General features: G+C 38.6%; 1 protein-coding gene across 1 annotated transcript in view; it reads right to left on the reverse strand.

Moving 5' to 3' along the window:
- adgrv1 (adhesion G protein-coupled receptor V1) overlaps positions 1-15,326 on the reverse strand; it is a 539,532-nt gene that overhangs the window by 441,888 nt on the left and 82,318 nt on the right. The window contains exon 12 of the mRNA XM_059969328.1: positions 10,951-11,077. Within this exon, the coding sequence (XP_059825311.1) occupies positions 10,951-11,077 (127 nt within the window). The remainder of the gene's footprint in view (positions 1-10,950; positions 11,078-15,326) is intronic.

The following is a 15,326-nucleotide window of genomic DNA, read 5'->3' on the forward strand; positions in this document are numbered from 1 at the left end:
CGTGGGTGATCATATAGTCTTTGACTATGATTGTACTTAATTTTTTTTTAAACAGATGTGGTTTGTCATTGCCTTCTTCTGGGCAGTGTCTTTACAAGATGGGTGAGACCCCAGCCATTATCAATAATCTTCAGAGATTGTCTGCCTGGCATTAATGGTCCTATAACCAGGATCTGATATGCAGCAGCTGCTCATACGACCATCCACCACCTGCACCCATGGCTTCACATGACTCTGATTGGGGGGGGGGGTAAGAAGGTGCTACCCCTTGCCAAAGGGTGGCCTGCAGGCTAGTAGAGGGAAGGAGCACCTTACACCTCCTTTGATACAGATCTACCTCAACCCCATCACCCATCCCTTTACTCAACTGACTTATTCACATCTGAAGAAAAAATAAACAAACTCAAATGTTAAAGGAACTCAGCAGGTCAGGCAGCATCTACAGAGAGGAACAAAGGATTGAGATTTTGAGCTGAGACCTCTCAACGTATTATGTTCATATATTATGTTAAGGAGCTTGATAGACTTTGGCTCATACAGGAGATTGAGGAGATGAATCAGAATCAGGTTTATTATCACCGGCCTGTGACGTGAAATTTGTTAACTTAGCAGCAGCAGGTCAATGCAATACATAATCTAGCAGAGAAAAAATAATAATAAAAAAATAAACAAGTAATCAATTACGTACATTGAATAGATTTTAAACAAAAGTGCAAAAACAGAAATCACAGTATATTTTTTTAAAAAGTGAGGTAGTGTCCAAAGATTCAATATCCATTTAGGAATCAGATGGCAGAGGGGAAGAAGCTGTTCCTGAATTGCTGGCTGTGTGCCTTCAGGCTTCTGTACCTCCTACCTGATAGTAACAGTGAGAAAAGGGTATGCCCTGGGTGCTGGAGGTCCTTAATAATGGACGCTGACTTTCTGAGAAACTGCTCCCTGAAGATGTCCTGGGTACTTTGTAGGCTAGTGCCCAAGATGGAGCTGACTAGATTTACAACCTTCTGCAGCTTCTTTCAGTCCTGTGCCATAGCCCCTCTATGCAGCCTGTCAGAGTACTCTCTGCGGTACAACTATAGAAGTTTTGAAGTGAATTTGTTGACATGCCAAATCTCTTCAACTCCTAATGAAGTATTGCCGCTGTCTTGTCTTCTTTATAACTACATCAATATGCTGGGACCAAGTTAAATCCTCAGAGATCTTGACACCCAGGAACTTGAAGCTGCTCACTCTCTCCACTTCTGATCCCTCTATGAGGATTGGTATGTGTTCCTTCGTCCTACCCTTCCTGAAGTCCACAATCAGCTCTTTTGTCTTACTGACGTTGAGTGCCAGGTTGTTGCTGCGTGTCCACTCCACTAGTTGGCATATCTCACTCCTGTACACCCTCTGATCACCACCTGAGATTCTACCAACAATGATTGTATCATCAGCAAATTTATAGATGGTGTTTGAGCAATGCCTAGCCACACAGTCATGTGTGAATAGAGTGTAGAGCAGTGGGCTAAGCACATACTTGATGATAGATAGGAGCTACAGGGATGCAGCTAAGTTGCAGGAGGCAGGTACCTGGGTGATTGTCAGGAGAGGGAAAGTAAACAGGCAGCACGTGCAGAGCAGCACCGTGGTCGCTCCGCTCAAAAAGAAGTACACCTCTTCAGCTACTGTTGTGGGGATGACCTATCAGGAGAAGCCGCAGCAAATGGGTCTCTGGAACCGAGTCTGGCATTGTGGCTCAGAAGGGAAGAAGGAGAAGAAGACTGTCATAGTGATAGGGGAATCCAAAGTTAGAAAGCAGACAGGAGATTCTGTGGGTATGACAGATACACCCAGATAGTACGTTGCCTCCTAGGTACCAGGGTCAAGGATTTCTTTGATTGGGTCCATGGCATTCTAAAGGCGGAGGGTGTGCAGCCAGAAGTCGTGATACAGAGTTGTCACACAAGATTTCGCCTGGTAGACAGACAGACAGACATACTTTATTAATCCGAGGGAAACTGGGTTTCGTTACAGCTGCAGCAACCAAGAATAGTGAAGAAATATAGCAATATAAAACTATAAATAATTAAATAATAATAAGTTAATCATGCCCAGTGGAAATATGTCCAGGACCAGCCTATTGGCTCAGGGTGTCTGACACTCCAAGGGAGGAGTTGTAAAGTTTGATGGCCACAGGTAGGAATGACTTCCTATGACGCTCAGTGTTACATCTCGGTGGAATGAGTCTCTGGCTGAATGTACTCCTGTGCCTAACCAGTACATTATGGAGTGGATGGGAGTCATTGTCCAAGATGGCATGCAACTTGGACAGCATCCTCTTTTCAGACACCACCATCAGAGAGTCCAGATTCCCCCCCCTCCCCACAACATCACTGGCCTTATGAATGAGTTTGTTGGTTCTGTTGGTGTCTGCTACCCTCAGCCTGCTGCCCCAGCACACAACAGCAAACATGATAGCACTGGCCACCACAGACTTGTAGAACATCCTCAGCATCGTCCGGCAGATGTTAAAGGACCTCAGTCCCCTCAGGAAGTAGAGACGGCTCTGAACCTTCTTGTAGACAGTCTCAGTGTTCTTTGACCAGTCCAGTTTATTGTCCATTTGTATCCCCAGGTATTTGTAATCCTCCACCATGTCCACACTGACCCCTTGGATGGAAACAGGGATCCCCGGTGCCTTAGCCCTCCTCAGGTCCACCACCTGCTCCTTAGTCTTTTTCACATTAAGCTGCAGATGATTCTGCTCGCACCATGTGACAAAGTTTCCCACAGTAGGTCTATACTCAGCCTCATCTCCCTTGCTGATGCATCCAACTATGGCAGAGTCATCAGAAAACTTCTGAAGATGGCAAGACTCCATGCTGTAGTTGAAGTTCGAGGTGTAGATGGTGAAGAGAAAGGGAGACAGGACAATCCCCTGTGGAGCCCCAGTGCTGCTGACCACTCTGTCTGACACACAGTGTTGCAAGCACACGTACTGTGGTCTGCCAGTCAGGTAATCAATAATCCATGACACCAGGGAAGCATCCACCGACTCAGCGGGAGAGTGAGTACCGTTTTGGATTCGCTCCATAACCTTTACTTTCTTTTTAACCTTTGATCACCCTTATTCAGCTTATTTTTACCTATACAGAAAGTTCCTTTGTTAATTTTTTTTTAAACTTACTGCCAAGAGTTTGTTGTGAACTTTTGAAGATATGCAAACAGAAATGTCTCTCAGGTCTAAGGGACGAGAACCCGGATGCAATCCGAATGGTAACAGAAAGAAGCAGGCTCCGCCACAACACACTCAATTAACATGAATTGTTTAAGGAGGTTTTGGACAAAAAATTTGATCAACTACAACAATTTTTTAAAGAAGATATAAAGGCTTTTCAAGAGTACATGGTTAAGACAGATTCAGCAATTAACCAGCAACAAGCTTTTATCGCGTCTCTGCAAGAAGATGCTCGGAAGCGAGATTTGACTATTGAAAAACTGCAACAGGATTTAATTTCTACCATTAAGCTGATGGAAGCCCTTAAAGCCAAGAGTGATGATTTTGAGAATCAGTCCAGAAGACAGAACCTACGTATACTTGGTCTTCCAGACGGCATAGAAAAAGATGACCCTTCAAAATATTTTGCTCAATTTTTAAAAGAAGCGTTTCTGACAATTTTCCCGAATAACCCTCCTTTTTTGGATCGGGCACATAGAATTCGGCGTTGATCACCGAGTGCTACAGACAAACCTTCAGTTGTAATTGTCCGGTTCTATTATGTACATGACAAAGAACAACTTATATGTGCAGCTCGTCGGGCAGGAATGGTTAAATTCAAAGATTACTGCTTCCGTCTGGTCGAAGACTTTAGCCTTGACCTTTTAAAAAAAAAGGCTTCTTTTTAAACCGTTGATGGCTGAATGTTATGAGAAAAATCTGAAACCTGCGCTTCTATACCCTGCGAAGCTTCGGATCTCTCCGTCAAATGCTCCACGCCAGATTTTTTTTTCAACTTCAGAAGCGAGAAATTATCTGGAGAAGAACTTCCCTACTGCTACAGACACCAGTCTCTAATAAATGAACGATTCTGATCGTGTAAGATGGTTCTAGATTTCTTAAACCAGAATTAACCTCTGGTTATTGGTGTAGGTTCATCCTATACTTTATACTTAAGTTAAAGTGTGTTTTCGTTATATCAATTGTTTTGCCTTATACACTTTAACCATTATACTACATTCTTGTCCATTAACTTTGTTCTTTCGAAGGTATATTTTTAATTCTTTGAAGGTGAATTTTTTTTTGATTAAGATGGTGGTTTTTTGAAAAAGATTTTTGGTTTTGCTTAAGATGGCGTTATTTTTTTCTTTCTTTCGTCTTCTTCCTACAATGCATCGCTTATCATAGCTTAAATATTTTTTGTTTTATCTGGGCTAGAGCCCGATTTATAATTTTTTTTAGTGACTATATTCTTATTTTTTTACAACTAACTATACTTAGAAATATGGTTTTTATTATAGCGATTTTAATTTTTTAAAGTTGGGGTGATTCTTTTATATATATCCTTTATATATGGAGTGTTCTTCAGCTGACATGGGGGTAGAATTAGTCTTATTTTTTCCTTTTTTAAGTCATATTTTGGCTTTTTCTCTTTTTCTTGGGGGGTGGGGGGATGGTCTGTTTCCTAATTCTATCTTTTTTGCATCAGTTTGTGTTAGTTTTTTCATTTGGGCTGTTTTTGAACTTCAAATATGTCTGTGTTGTCGTCACTTCCGGGTCTTCTCTTTACTTTTGTTCCTCTTCCGGGTGCATGAGTTTACAAGTTGGTTAACCCTTTCTATACCAAAGGGTTGATTTTAGAATTATGGCTCAAACCATTAATTTTGTGTCTTGGAATACTAATGGTTTAAATCATCCAATTAAACGAAAGAAGATTTTCAAAGTATTCCAAAGACTTAATGCTCATATCATTTTTGTACAAGAAACTCATGTGAGGAAGGAGAACAAATTTTGTTTTTTTAGATTTTGGCGGGGTCAACAGTATCACGCAAATTCGAACGCTAAAGTAAAAGGAGTTTCAATTTTTATTGACTCCTCTATTCCATTTGTTCAACATGATATTTTTTTGGATCCGAATGGTAGATTTTTGTTAATTATGGGTTTACTTTGTAATAAAAAGGTTGCTTTGGTTAATGTTTACGCTCCAAATGTGGATAGTCCTGACTTTTTTAAGTCCTTATTTACCTCTTTACCCAATTTAAATGAATATAAGTTAATAATGGGTGGTGACTTTAATTGTTGTTTAAATCCTTTGATGGATAAATCTTTAACTATTCAGACTTTACCTAATAAGTCGGCCACTTGTATTAACTCTTTTTTGACTGACAATGGAGTTTTTGATGTTTGGAGATTTCGGCATCCTAAAGACAAAGAGTTTTCTTTTTTCTCACATGTTTATCACTCTTATTCGAGAATTGATTATTTTTTTGTAGACTCTTGTTTTATTCCATTGGTAATCGGTTGTAACTATGATATTATAGCTATCTCTGATCATGCTCCATTATTACTTTCTATGAAATTTACGGATACAGCTTCTAATGCCAGACAATGGCGATTTGACTCTACCTTATTGCAAGACTCAGACTTCATAAAATTTATGGAGGAGCAGATCGACTTCTTCTTTTCAACTAATTCTACAGATGATATCTCCTGCGGAACACTTTGGGACACTTTTAAAGTGTATATACGTGGACAGATTATTTCTTATTCCGTTGGTTTGAGGAAACGTACTAAGACGGAAACTCTTTTATTGGTTGATAAAATTAAAGAGATTGATAAGAAATATTCGATTGCTCCTAGTAAGCAGCTTTACAAACAAAGGGTTGAACTTCAAATGGAACATAGTTTATTACTTACATCCTCGATTGAAAATCAATTAATGAAAACTAGATCTGATTTTTATATACATAGTGATAAATCTGGTAAACTGTTAGCTAGTCAATTGAAGAATGCTTTGGTTAAACGTCAAATCACTAAGATTTGTCAGCAGAATGGGAATTTGACAGTTAATCATGATGAGATAAATAAGGCATTTCAAGACTTCTATACCTCCCTGTATCAATCTGAATTTCCTCAGGATCGTAATACCATGTCTGATTTTCTTGGGAAATTAAATTTTCCAAGATTATCATCTGATGATCTTTCAATATCGGATACTCCTATTACGGATGTAGAAATTAAAGGGGCTATTTCCTCAATGAATTCCGGGAAAGCACCGGGTCCAGATGGTTATACAGTTGAATTTTTTAAATTTTTTTTGCGCTACTCTTTCTCCTTGGTTATGTAAGGTTTTTGAGGGAACAATTAGATTAGGGAATTTGCCACAATCTTTTTATAGAGCTTCCATTTCTCTAATATTGAAGACAGATAAAGACCCTACTAACTGTGCTTCCTATAGACCAATATCTTTATTGAATGTAGACTCCAAGATTTTTTCCAAGTTACTGGCATCTAGATTGGAGAAGGTATTACCCAAAATTATTTCAGAAGATCAAACCGGTTTTATTAAAAATCGATATTCTTTTTTTAACATTAGGAGATTGTTGAATATTGTTTATACTCCCTCACATGACACTTCAGAATGCGTGATTTCATTAGATGCGGAGAAAGCATTTGATAGAGTTGAATGGCCTTACTTATTTAATGTGTTGGAGAAGTTTAATTTTAGTCCAAAATTTATATCATGGATTAAATTGATTTATCATACTCCAGTAGCCTCAGTGTTTACCAATAATCAAAGATCTCCCTTTTTTCGCCTATTTCGGGGCACTAGACAAGGATGTCCTCTTAGTCCATTACTATTTAACATTGCCTTAGAACCTTTGGCAATTGCCATCAGACAATCACAGGATATTTTGGGTATTAATCGTGGGACAGACATTCATAAGTTATCTTTGTATGCAGATGATTTATTACTATTTATTTCTAACCCGGAGAAATCCATCCCAGCAGTTTTATCATTACTGGTTCAATTTAGTGAGTTTTCTGGATATAAGTTAAATCTTAATAAAAGTGAATTGTTTCCTTTGAATAATCAGGTCCCAATTTATGGAAATCTACCTTTTAAATTAGTTAATGATTCTTTTATTTATTTAGGGATCAAAATCACAAAAAACCATAAAGATTTGTTTAGATTTAATTTTTTACCCTTAATTGATCAGATTAAAGGTTTGTTTACTAAGTGGTCACCATTATCTTTATCCCTAATAGGTAGGATTAATGCTATTAAGATGGTTATTTTACCTAAGTTTTTATATATTTTTCAAGCAATACCAATTTTTATTCCGAAATCTTTCTTTACTAATGTTGATTCAAAAATTTCTTCATATATATGACAGAATAAAAATCCCAGGTTAGGCAAAATATATTTACAGAAGACAAAAAAGGAAGGCGGGTTAGCATTACCTAATTTCAGATTTTATTATTGGGCTGTTAATATTAGATACTTGTTATGCTGGTTGAAAGAAGGGGGTGGATCTTTCGGCCCTTGTTGGGCGAGTTTAGAAATTAAATCTGTATCAGCTTATGCTTTGGGTTCTATTTTAGGGACTTCTCTCCCTTTCACTCTTTCTAAATTGCCGAAACAAATTGACAACCCGATAGTTAAACATACTTTATGTATAAGGTTTCAATTGCGGAGATTTTTTGGGTTGACTCAATTCGTTTTAAATAGTCCTATTGTATCTAATTGTTTTTTCCACCCTTCCATTATAGATCAAGCTTATTCAGCTTGGAAAACGAAGGGATTACTAAGATTTTCTGATTTATTTATGGACAATTGTTTTATGTCTTTTGAGCAATTATCCAACAAATATAACTTGCCTAGATTTCATTTTTTTAGATATTTACAGATTAGACATTTTTTAAGTTCTGTACTCCCTACGTTTCCAAATTTTGTGCCTTCAGATATTTTGGAGAGTTTATTTGAATTAGACCCTTTTCAAAAAGGGCTTATTTCAAAACTTTATAATATAATTATGAAGATATGTTCAGAACCCCTTTATAAGACCAAAAATGATTGGAAAAGAGAGCTTAACCTTATTATTTCTAGTGAGAATTGGGATAGAATTCTTCAATTAGTTAATACATCATCGATATGTGCCAAACATTCATTAATACAATTTAAGGTCGTACATAGGGCCCATATATCCAAGGATAAATTAGCTCATTTTTACTCTTATATTAGTCCTATCTGTGATAGATGTCAATCTGAAATTGCGTCTTTAACTCATATGTTTTGGTCTTATCCATTTTTGGAAAAATATTGGAAAGATATTTTTGATATTATTTCTGCGGTTTTGAATATTGTTTTACAACCTCATCCTATTACCGCAATTTTTGGTTTACCAATGTTAGACTCACTGCATTTATTTTCTTCTGCCCGTCGAATGATTGCATTTCTAACTCTGATGGCTAGAAGATCTATATTGTTGAATTGGAAGGAAATTAATCCTCCCACTGTATTTAATTGGTTCTCTCAAACTATGTTATGTTTAAATTTAGAAAAAATTAGAAGAGGTGTTTTTGAGACTTCTATTAAATTTGAAAAGTTATGGAGACCATTTATTCAACATTTTCATATGATGTAATATGACCCTGTTCCAAGTTCATTTGATTTCCCAGCTTTAAGCTTATGTATGCTGAGAGGACCGGAAGTGACGGCATTGATGAATATTTATTCTTGTGAGATATTATAAACAGTCCCCTTTTTTTTTCTCTCTCTTTTTTTGTTTCTTTTTTCTTCTATATTAGTGATTAGTTATTAGATTAGTAGATTAGCTAGTTTTGCATTATTTTTTTTATTTTTTCTTTCTTTTTTCTGTTTTTTTATATCATATATTATGAAATATATAGACTTACCATGTTCATACATATATTGTATGGCTTATGTCTTGGTAAACTCATTTATATTGTAACTATTGTTTATGTTTTTTTCATATGTAATGGAATTTGTATGTTTGTAATTCCTTTATCAATATATCATTTGTACTTTGTCCATATTACTAATAACAATAAAAAGATTTAGAAAGAAAGAAAGGGAAGCATCCACCTGCATCACTGTCAGCTTCTCACCCAGCAGAGCAGAACGGATGGTGTTGAATGCACTGGAGAAGTCAAAAAACATAACCCTCACAGTGCTCGCCAGCTTGTCCAGGTGGGCGTAGACACGTTTCAGCAGGTAGACGATGGCATCCTCAACTCCTAGTCGGGGCTGATAGGTGAACTGGAGGGGGTCTAAGTGTGGCCTAACCATAGGCCGGAGCTGCTGTAGAGCAAGTCTCTCCAAGGTCTTCATGATGGAAGCCATGCTGACTTTTGCCTATTTTAGCATGTGCCTCCAAGTACCTCGAATCCTCACTTTTGACAACCAACTCCAGCATATTCCCAGCCACTGAATTCAGGCTAACTGGCCTAATATTTCCTTCCTCTGCCTCCCTCCCTTCTTAAAGAGTGCGGTGTCATATGCACTTTTCCAGTCCTTCAGAGCCATTTCAGAATTAGTAATTTGCCTACAAGAAGAATTTTTGGCATCATTTTTCCGGACTCACCTCAAAGAGGACCATAGCCTTGTCATGGCTTAGAGCAGGCATGGGCAAACTACGGCCCGGGGGCCATATGCGGCCTGTTAAGCTTTTTAATCCGGCCCGCAGAACTTGATGAAATTATATTAATAAACCTTGTTAACGTTTTTTCCCCGCAATTCTGGTGTTTTCCCAATAGATGACGCACTCTATATATATTGACCTTTGTTGAGGTGCAGCCTATTACTCCACATTTACGCTTTACTCTTTTTTCGGCTCGACCTATTTGTGTGAACAGGCGTTCAGCGTCATGAACCAACAAAGCCAGCCACAGATCCAAGTTAACTGACCAACACCTCAGATCCATCCTGAGAATCGCCACAACAAAACTAAATCCAGACTTTGATGCGCTGGCTAAAAAGGGAGACAAACAACACTGTTCCCACTGAAATTAAAAATAAGTTTCTTCGTTGTGTTATGTAAAAAATGCATTTGAAAATATTTTTTCAATAAGCCTTACATGTTACATGTCATTTCTGTTAAGTGATGGACATGAGTAGTGCGCAGGTGCATGTACGTTTTCAAAATAAAAATTGCGCTCCGGATCAAATAACGCGCTCCGCATACTGGCGCACTGTCACTGTTCTGTCATTGTGCTGGTCGCTGTTGAGTTTTGGCACAGGGGACAATTGAATAAGAAGGAGAAGGACAAGTAGACCTGAATCTCCTACCGTTTTTGAAATAAAGACAGTCAGGAGGAGAGTGATGATGATAATATCTTGAAGGATAACAGAATTTTCAGTGCTTTAAAATAAAAATAATAACTGTTACTATTAAAAAAAGCTGTATTTTATTCATTTAATTTTCAGTGTTTTAAAAGTAATTTCAATAAATAGCTAAATACCATGGGACTTCAAAGACAGATATTTTGTGGTAATGCATTTGTTCATTTTCAATTGAAATTAAAGCACATGTTTTCTACATATCCCATGATATTTTATTTTCTCTTACGAGGTGTATTACCAAAACACTCCGTCCATCTGCTCCTGGTCCGGCCCCCTTGTCAAATTTTAGAACCCTTTGTGGCCCACAAGTCAAAAAGTTTGCCCACCCCTGGCTTAGAGGCTTGTGTGTCTCCATGACCCAGAGGGTTATGCTGGTTGGAGTCAAGGCTTTGTGCTTTGGCTCTTGGAATGGTTACTCATGCCAAATAGGTCAAAGGGTAGAACTCCTCCGCATTCAGGGGTTCAGCTCAGGGCTCACAACCCTGACTGGTAAAACAAAACTCTTACTGAAACAGCAATGAAGATTCCTGCTACATCGGATGGAGGACCTTCATTGCTGCGCTAATGCCAGCAGAGTAATGGGCAATAAAAAAAAATTCAGACTCACATGCACAAAATATGGTCCTCTTGTCTGTGAAGAAAATTCGAATATTCCACCTGGGTCATCATTTTGTAAAATAACTATTTTTCTCTTGATGAAATTTGACTTCATAACCTGATTTTCTGGGTCAGCCCTGCAAATTGAAATAAAAATGTCAACATCGATAATTACCATGATTTCACAGAACACAATCACATGCCTTCAAACAGTAGGAAAAGATTTTTTAACCATATCCAATTTTAATTTTTATAAACTAAGTTAAGGAAGAACCTCATGCAGACAGAATTGATAGAAAGCACGTTTTCAGTGCAAATCAAACCCAAAAGGTGAATGAATACACAGCAAACATATCCACATGAGATTTATTTGTTCATTTGTACAGAATCTTGATGCAGCAGCCATTAAAAAGCAAATTCAGACAGAACAAGCAATTAACAATGACTATACTAAATCATTAAAACATTTTATTTCAAACCTTAATGCTCCCTCTCTGAGTGGTAAAAGTTTGTGGGATGCTGCATTTGTGACCAGAAGACATAGGAGCAATATAAGGCTCTTTGACCAATCAACTCTGCTCCGCCATTCCATCATGGCTGATTTATTATCCCTCTCATCCCCTTCTCCCCATAACCTCTGATGCCCTTACTAATCAAGAACCTATGAATTTCCATTTTAAATAGACCCAATGACTTGGCCTCCATAGCCATCTGTGGCAATGAATTTCAGATTCACCACTCTCTAGCTAAAGAATTTCCTCCACATCTCTGTTCTAAATGGACATCCCTCTATTCTGAGGCTGTCCCCCCTGGTCCTAAACTACTCCACTGTAGGAAACATCCTCTGCACGTCCACTCAGCCTGGCCCTTTCAATATTTGATAGGTTTCAGAGAGATCCTCCTTATTCTTCTAAACTCCAGAAGGGACAGGGCTAGAGCCATCAAGTGTTCTTCATATGCAAACCCTTTCATTCACATACAATCCTTTGACATTTCCATACTGGTAAAAAAAAACCACAGTGTGTATCCCGGTTCTTATAAACATCATTCTAACTGCCCACTACAACCAATGTCAAAGACTGTGTGGTGACTGCCTGTGCATCGACTTCCCCACGTTAAATAAAGTCATGCACAAACATTCTCCATTAAGGGAATCCAACGTAACATCCCAGATTAGGGGCAGCAGCGATCAGCAAGTGGTGAAGAGGGCAGGATTGTGAGGTCTGGATGTGGATCCTGGATCAGCCTCAACAGCCACCCAAAGACCCACCAATAGACAAACCACTAAACAGGGGTTTCCAACCTAGGGTCCACCGACCCCTTGGTTAATGGTAGGGGTCTGAGGATAAGAAATATTGGGAACCCCTGCCCTGGGAGGACATCATACTTGACTCAAGTGATCGTACTATGAGCGCAGAAGAAAAATTAGTATTCATTTTAGTTTATTTCTAACATTTTATTTGTGCAATAGTCAATGCAAATTGCAAATAATCAATGTAAAGAAGGTTACTTGAAATAAAACTGTCCAAAGTATACTGAATAAGTGACAGTCTTGGTATTAATTGTTAATAAATAGTTAAACAATTAAATAAATAGGAAGTATCACAGTTATTTTAATTAGCTACCTTATATCTTAAGGTACCAGTAACTTAGCACATCCTCAATTGGAATCATGCTACATGCAAACCAAAGATGTGTGCAATAATCAAATATTTGCAGAAACTCTGATCAACAGAACTCACTCTACTTACCCAAAATATACTACAAATCTTTCTGTCTCTACCCTGCAGACACAGATTGGTAAGTAATGTGAGACATTTTAATTAGAAATTTTAGACGACAAAATGAAGGGTTTTCTTAGTTTGTAACATGGCATAGCATACATGTTACGATGATGGTACTTGCTTCCTGACAGATACATTTTGTTTATTTCCCACTATACACACACAAAATGCTGGAGGAAATCAGCAGGTCGGACAGCATCTATGGAAGTGAATAAACAGTCAACACTTTGGGCCAAGACCCTTCATCAGGACTGGAAACGAAGGGAGGAGAAGCTGGAATATAAACGTGGGGGGAGGGGAAGCAGCATCCCTGTGAGTAACCAAGATGTCAAAATCATCAGCTGAAAAGGTCACTCTCTCCTCACCCTCCCTCTTTTTAGGGCATCAACCCTTCCATCCTTCCCATCGCCTCGTTGACCTCTTACCATTAGGCATAAGTACCGCAGCGTAAGAACCAGAACCGTCAGGCTGTGCAACAGCTTCTTCCCCCAGGCTGTTGGACTTTTGAACAGCCTGCTGCCACCAAGCTCACATGTATACCCTGTCTAAATGTCCTGCTGCCCACCCCCCCCCCCCCCACCACCACACTCCAGTCCCCAACTCACAGACACACTCATCTGCACTGAGGCACTTTTCATCTTTTATTCCTGCTGTTTCATATATTTATACAACTGCATGTATTATTATAATAGTGTGAGTAACAGCCAACCTGTTCATCTTCAGGCCACGCCACTCAATGATTTGTGCTAATGTTATTTTATGACTCTATGTGCTGGACTGTAACTATGGTTGTTACGTGTGGTGTGGTGTGTGACTAGGTGTACTGTGATTGGCACAGCTGTATTTGCAGTTTGTCATCTTTTGCACATTGGTTGTTCGTCCAGTTGGATGTGGTCTTTCATTGTTCCCGTTGTGTTTCTTGGATTTACTGTGAATGCCCACAAGAAACTGAATCTCAGGGTTCTATATGATGAATATACAGTATTTACTTTGATAATAAATTTACATCAAACATTGAACTTTTGAACTTTGAAATGCAGTTTTTAAAATCACTCAGGAAGGTTTGCCTTGATTTTTCTTTCACTTTTACCCTGTAACCTACACTTTATTCTTCAGCAATAACCACAAATCCTCTTGCATTATCAGGCTATTAATCTAATCAACAGATAGATAGATCCATTATTCCAGAAATAATGAGCAAATTTGAGCCGTGTATGAAAGATTCTGTTGTCCGAATTGAGATCAAATTATTGAATTTGGACTTCTCCACTCAGCAACCATATGTTTTCCTCTTCAGTTATTAGTCACACCATAACAATTTGTGCATCATAATTCACAGCGATTTATCAACTATGACCTTGCACGTTTAGTTTACCTGCACTGAACTTTCTCTGTAGCTGGTCTACTTCATTACGTTTTAAACACAAGAGCTTCTGCAGATGTTGGAAATCCAGAGCAACACACACAAAATGCTGGAGGAACTCAGCAGTTCAGGCAGCTGAGTTAAAGTCAACATTTCAGGCCAAGACCCCTCATCAGGTCTGGAAATGAAGGGCAGAAGATGCCAGAACAAAAAGCTTGTGGGAGGGGAAGGAGAACAAGCCAGGTGCTGAGGTAAGGTAAAAGGCTGGAAATGAAGGAACCTGTTCAGAGAGGAAAGTGGACCATAGGAGAAAGGGAACAATGAGTGCCAGCAGAGAGAGATGACAGGCACGTGAGGAAAAGAGGTAAGAGGCCAGAGCTGGGAAATGAATAAGCAGGAAGGGGGAGGGGGAAATCAACATCAATACCATCAGATCGGAGGCTACCTGGAAAACATGTAAGATGTTGCTCCTCCACCCTGAGGGTGGCCTCAGTATGGCAGAAGAGGAGGCCATGGACCAACATGTCAGAACGGGAATGGTGATAGGAAATAAAATGATTGGGCGTCATGTCAGAATGGGAATGGGGGTAGGAAGTGGTTGGGCATCGGAAAATTCCAGGAAATTTTTATTATTTTACCTTGTTCCATCTCAGTACACTGTGTAATGAATTGATCAGTATAAACAGTATGCAAGCTTTTTACTGTACCTGTGACAAGAATAAATCAATCCCAAATATTTGGTGGAAGTAGTAACTGTGACTTTAAAGTGTTTTTTTTATTTGTCTCTGAGGCACTTTTGAGCATTTCAGACACAAACATAAAGACTGTCTAGGCAGCCTAATGCTGGTCATGTTGCCTCTGCAGAGAGGACAAGAGGCCCCCGCTGAAACAAGCTCTTTCAGCGCCTCCCAACACGAATGCCAGCAGCAGAAACGCATCATTCATACAGCCAAATTACTGCCAACTGCACAACCACAGACAATTCACCAATGAAGCAGCTTTGGAGGAATTTCAATTAGGATTAAACGGTATAACTTTGTTCTCCAAATTAAGATGGACGTTTTATTACAGCTCATTAAGTGAGCAAAGCAATGAAAACTTGCAATACAGAATATAGGATGACAATTTTTTGTTGCAAATTATAAAAAGTTACATTTATAATTTAATGGGACGTTAATGTCCCCCTGTACTTCAAAAATCTAATTATATCAACAAGTATGAATCACGTGTGACCTGTAT

The sequence above is a fragment of the Hypanus sabinus genome, chromosome 5, assembly GCF_030144855.1.
Source record: "Hypanus sabinus isolate sHypSab1 chromosome 5, sHypSab1.hap1, whole genome shotgun sequence".
Classification (NCBI taxonomy): Eukaryota; Metazoa; Chordata; class Chondrichthyes; order Myliobatiformes; family Dasyatidae; genus Hypanus; species Hypanus sabinus.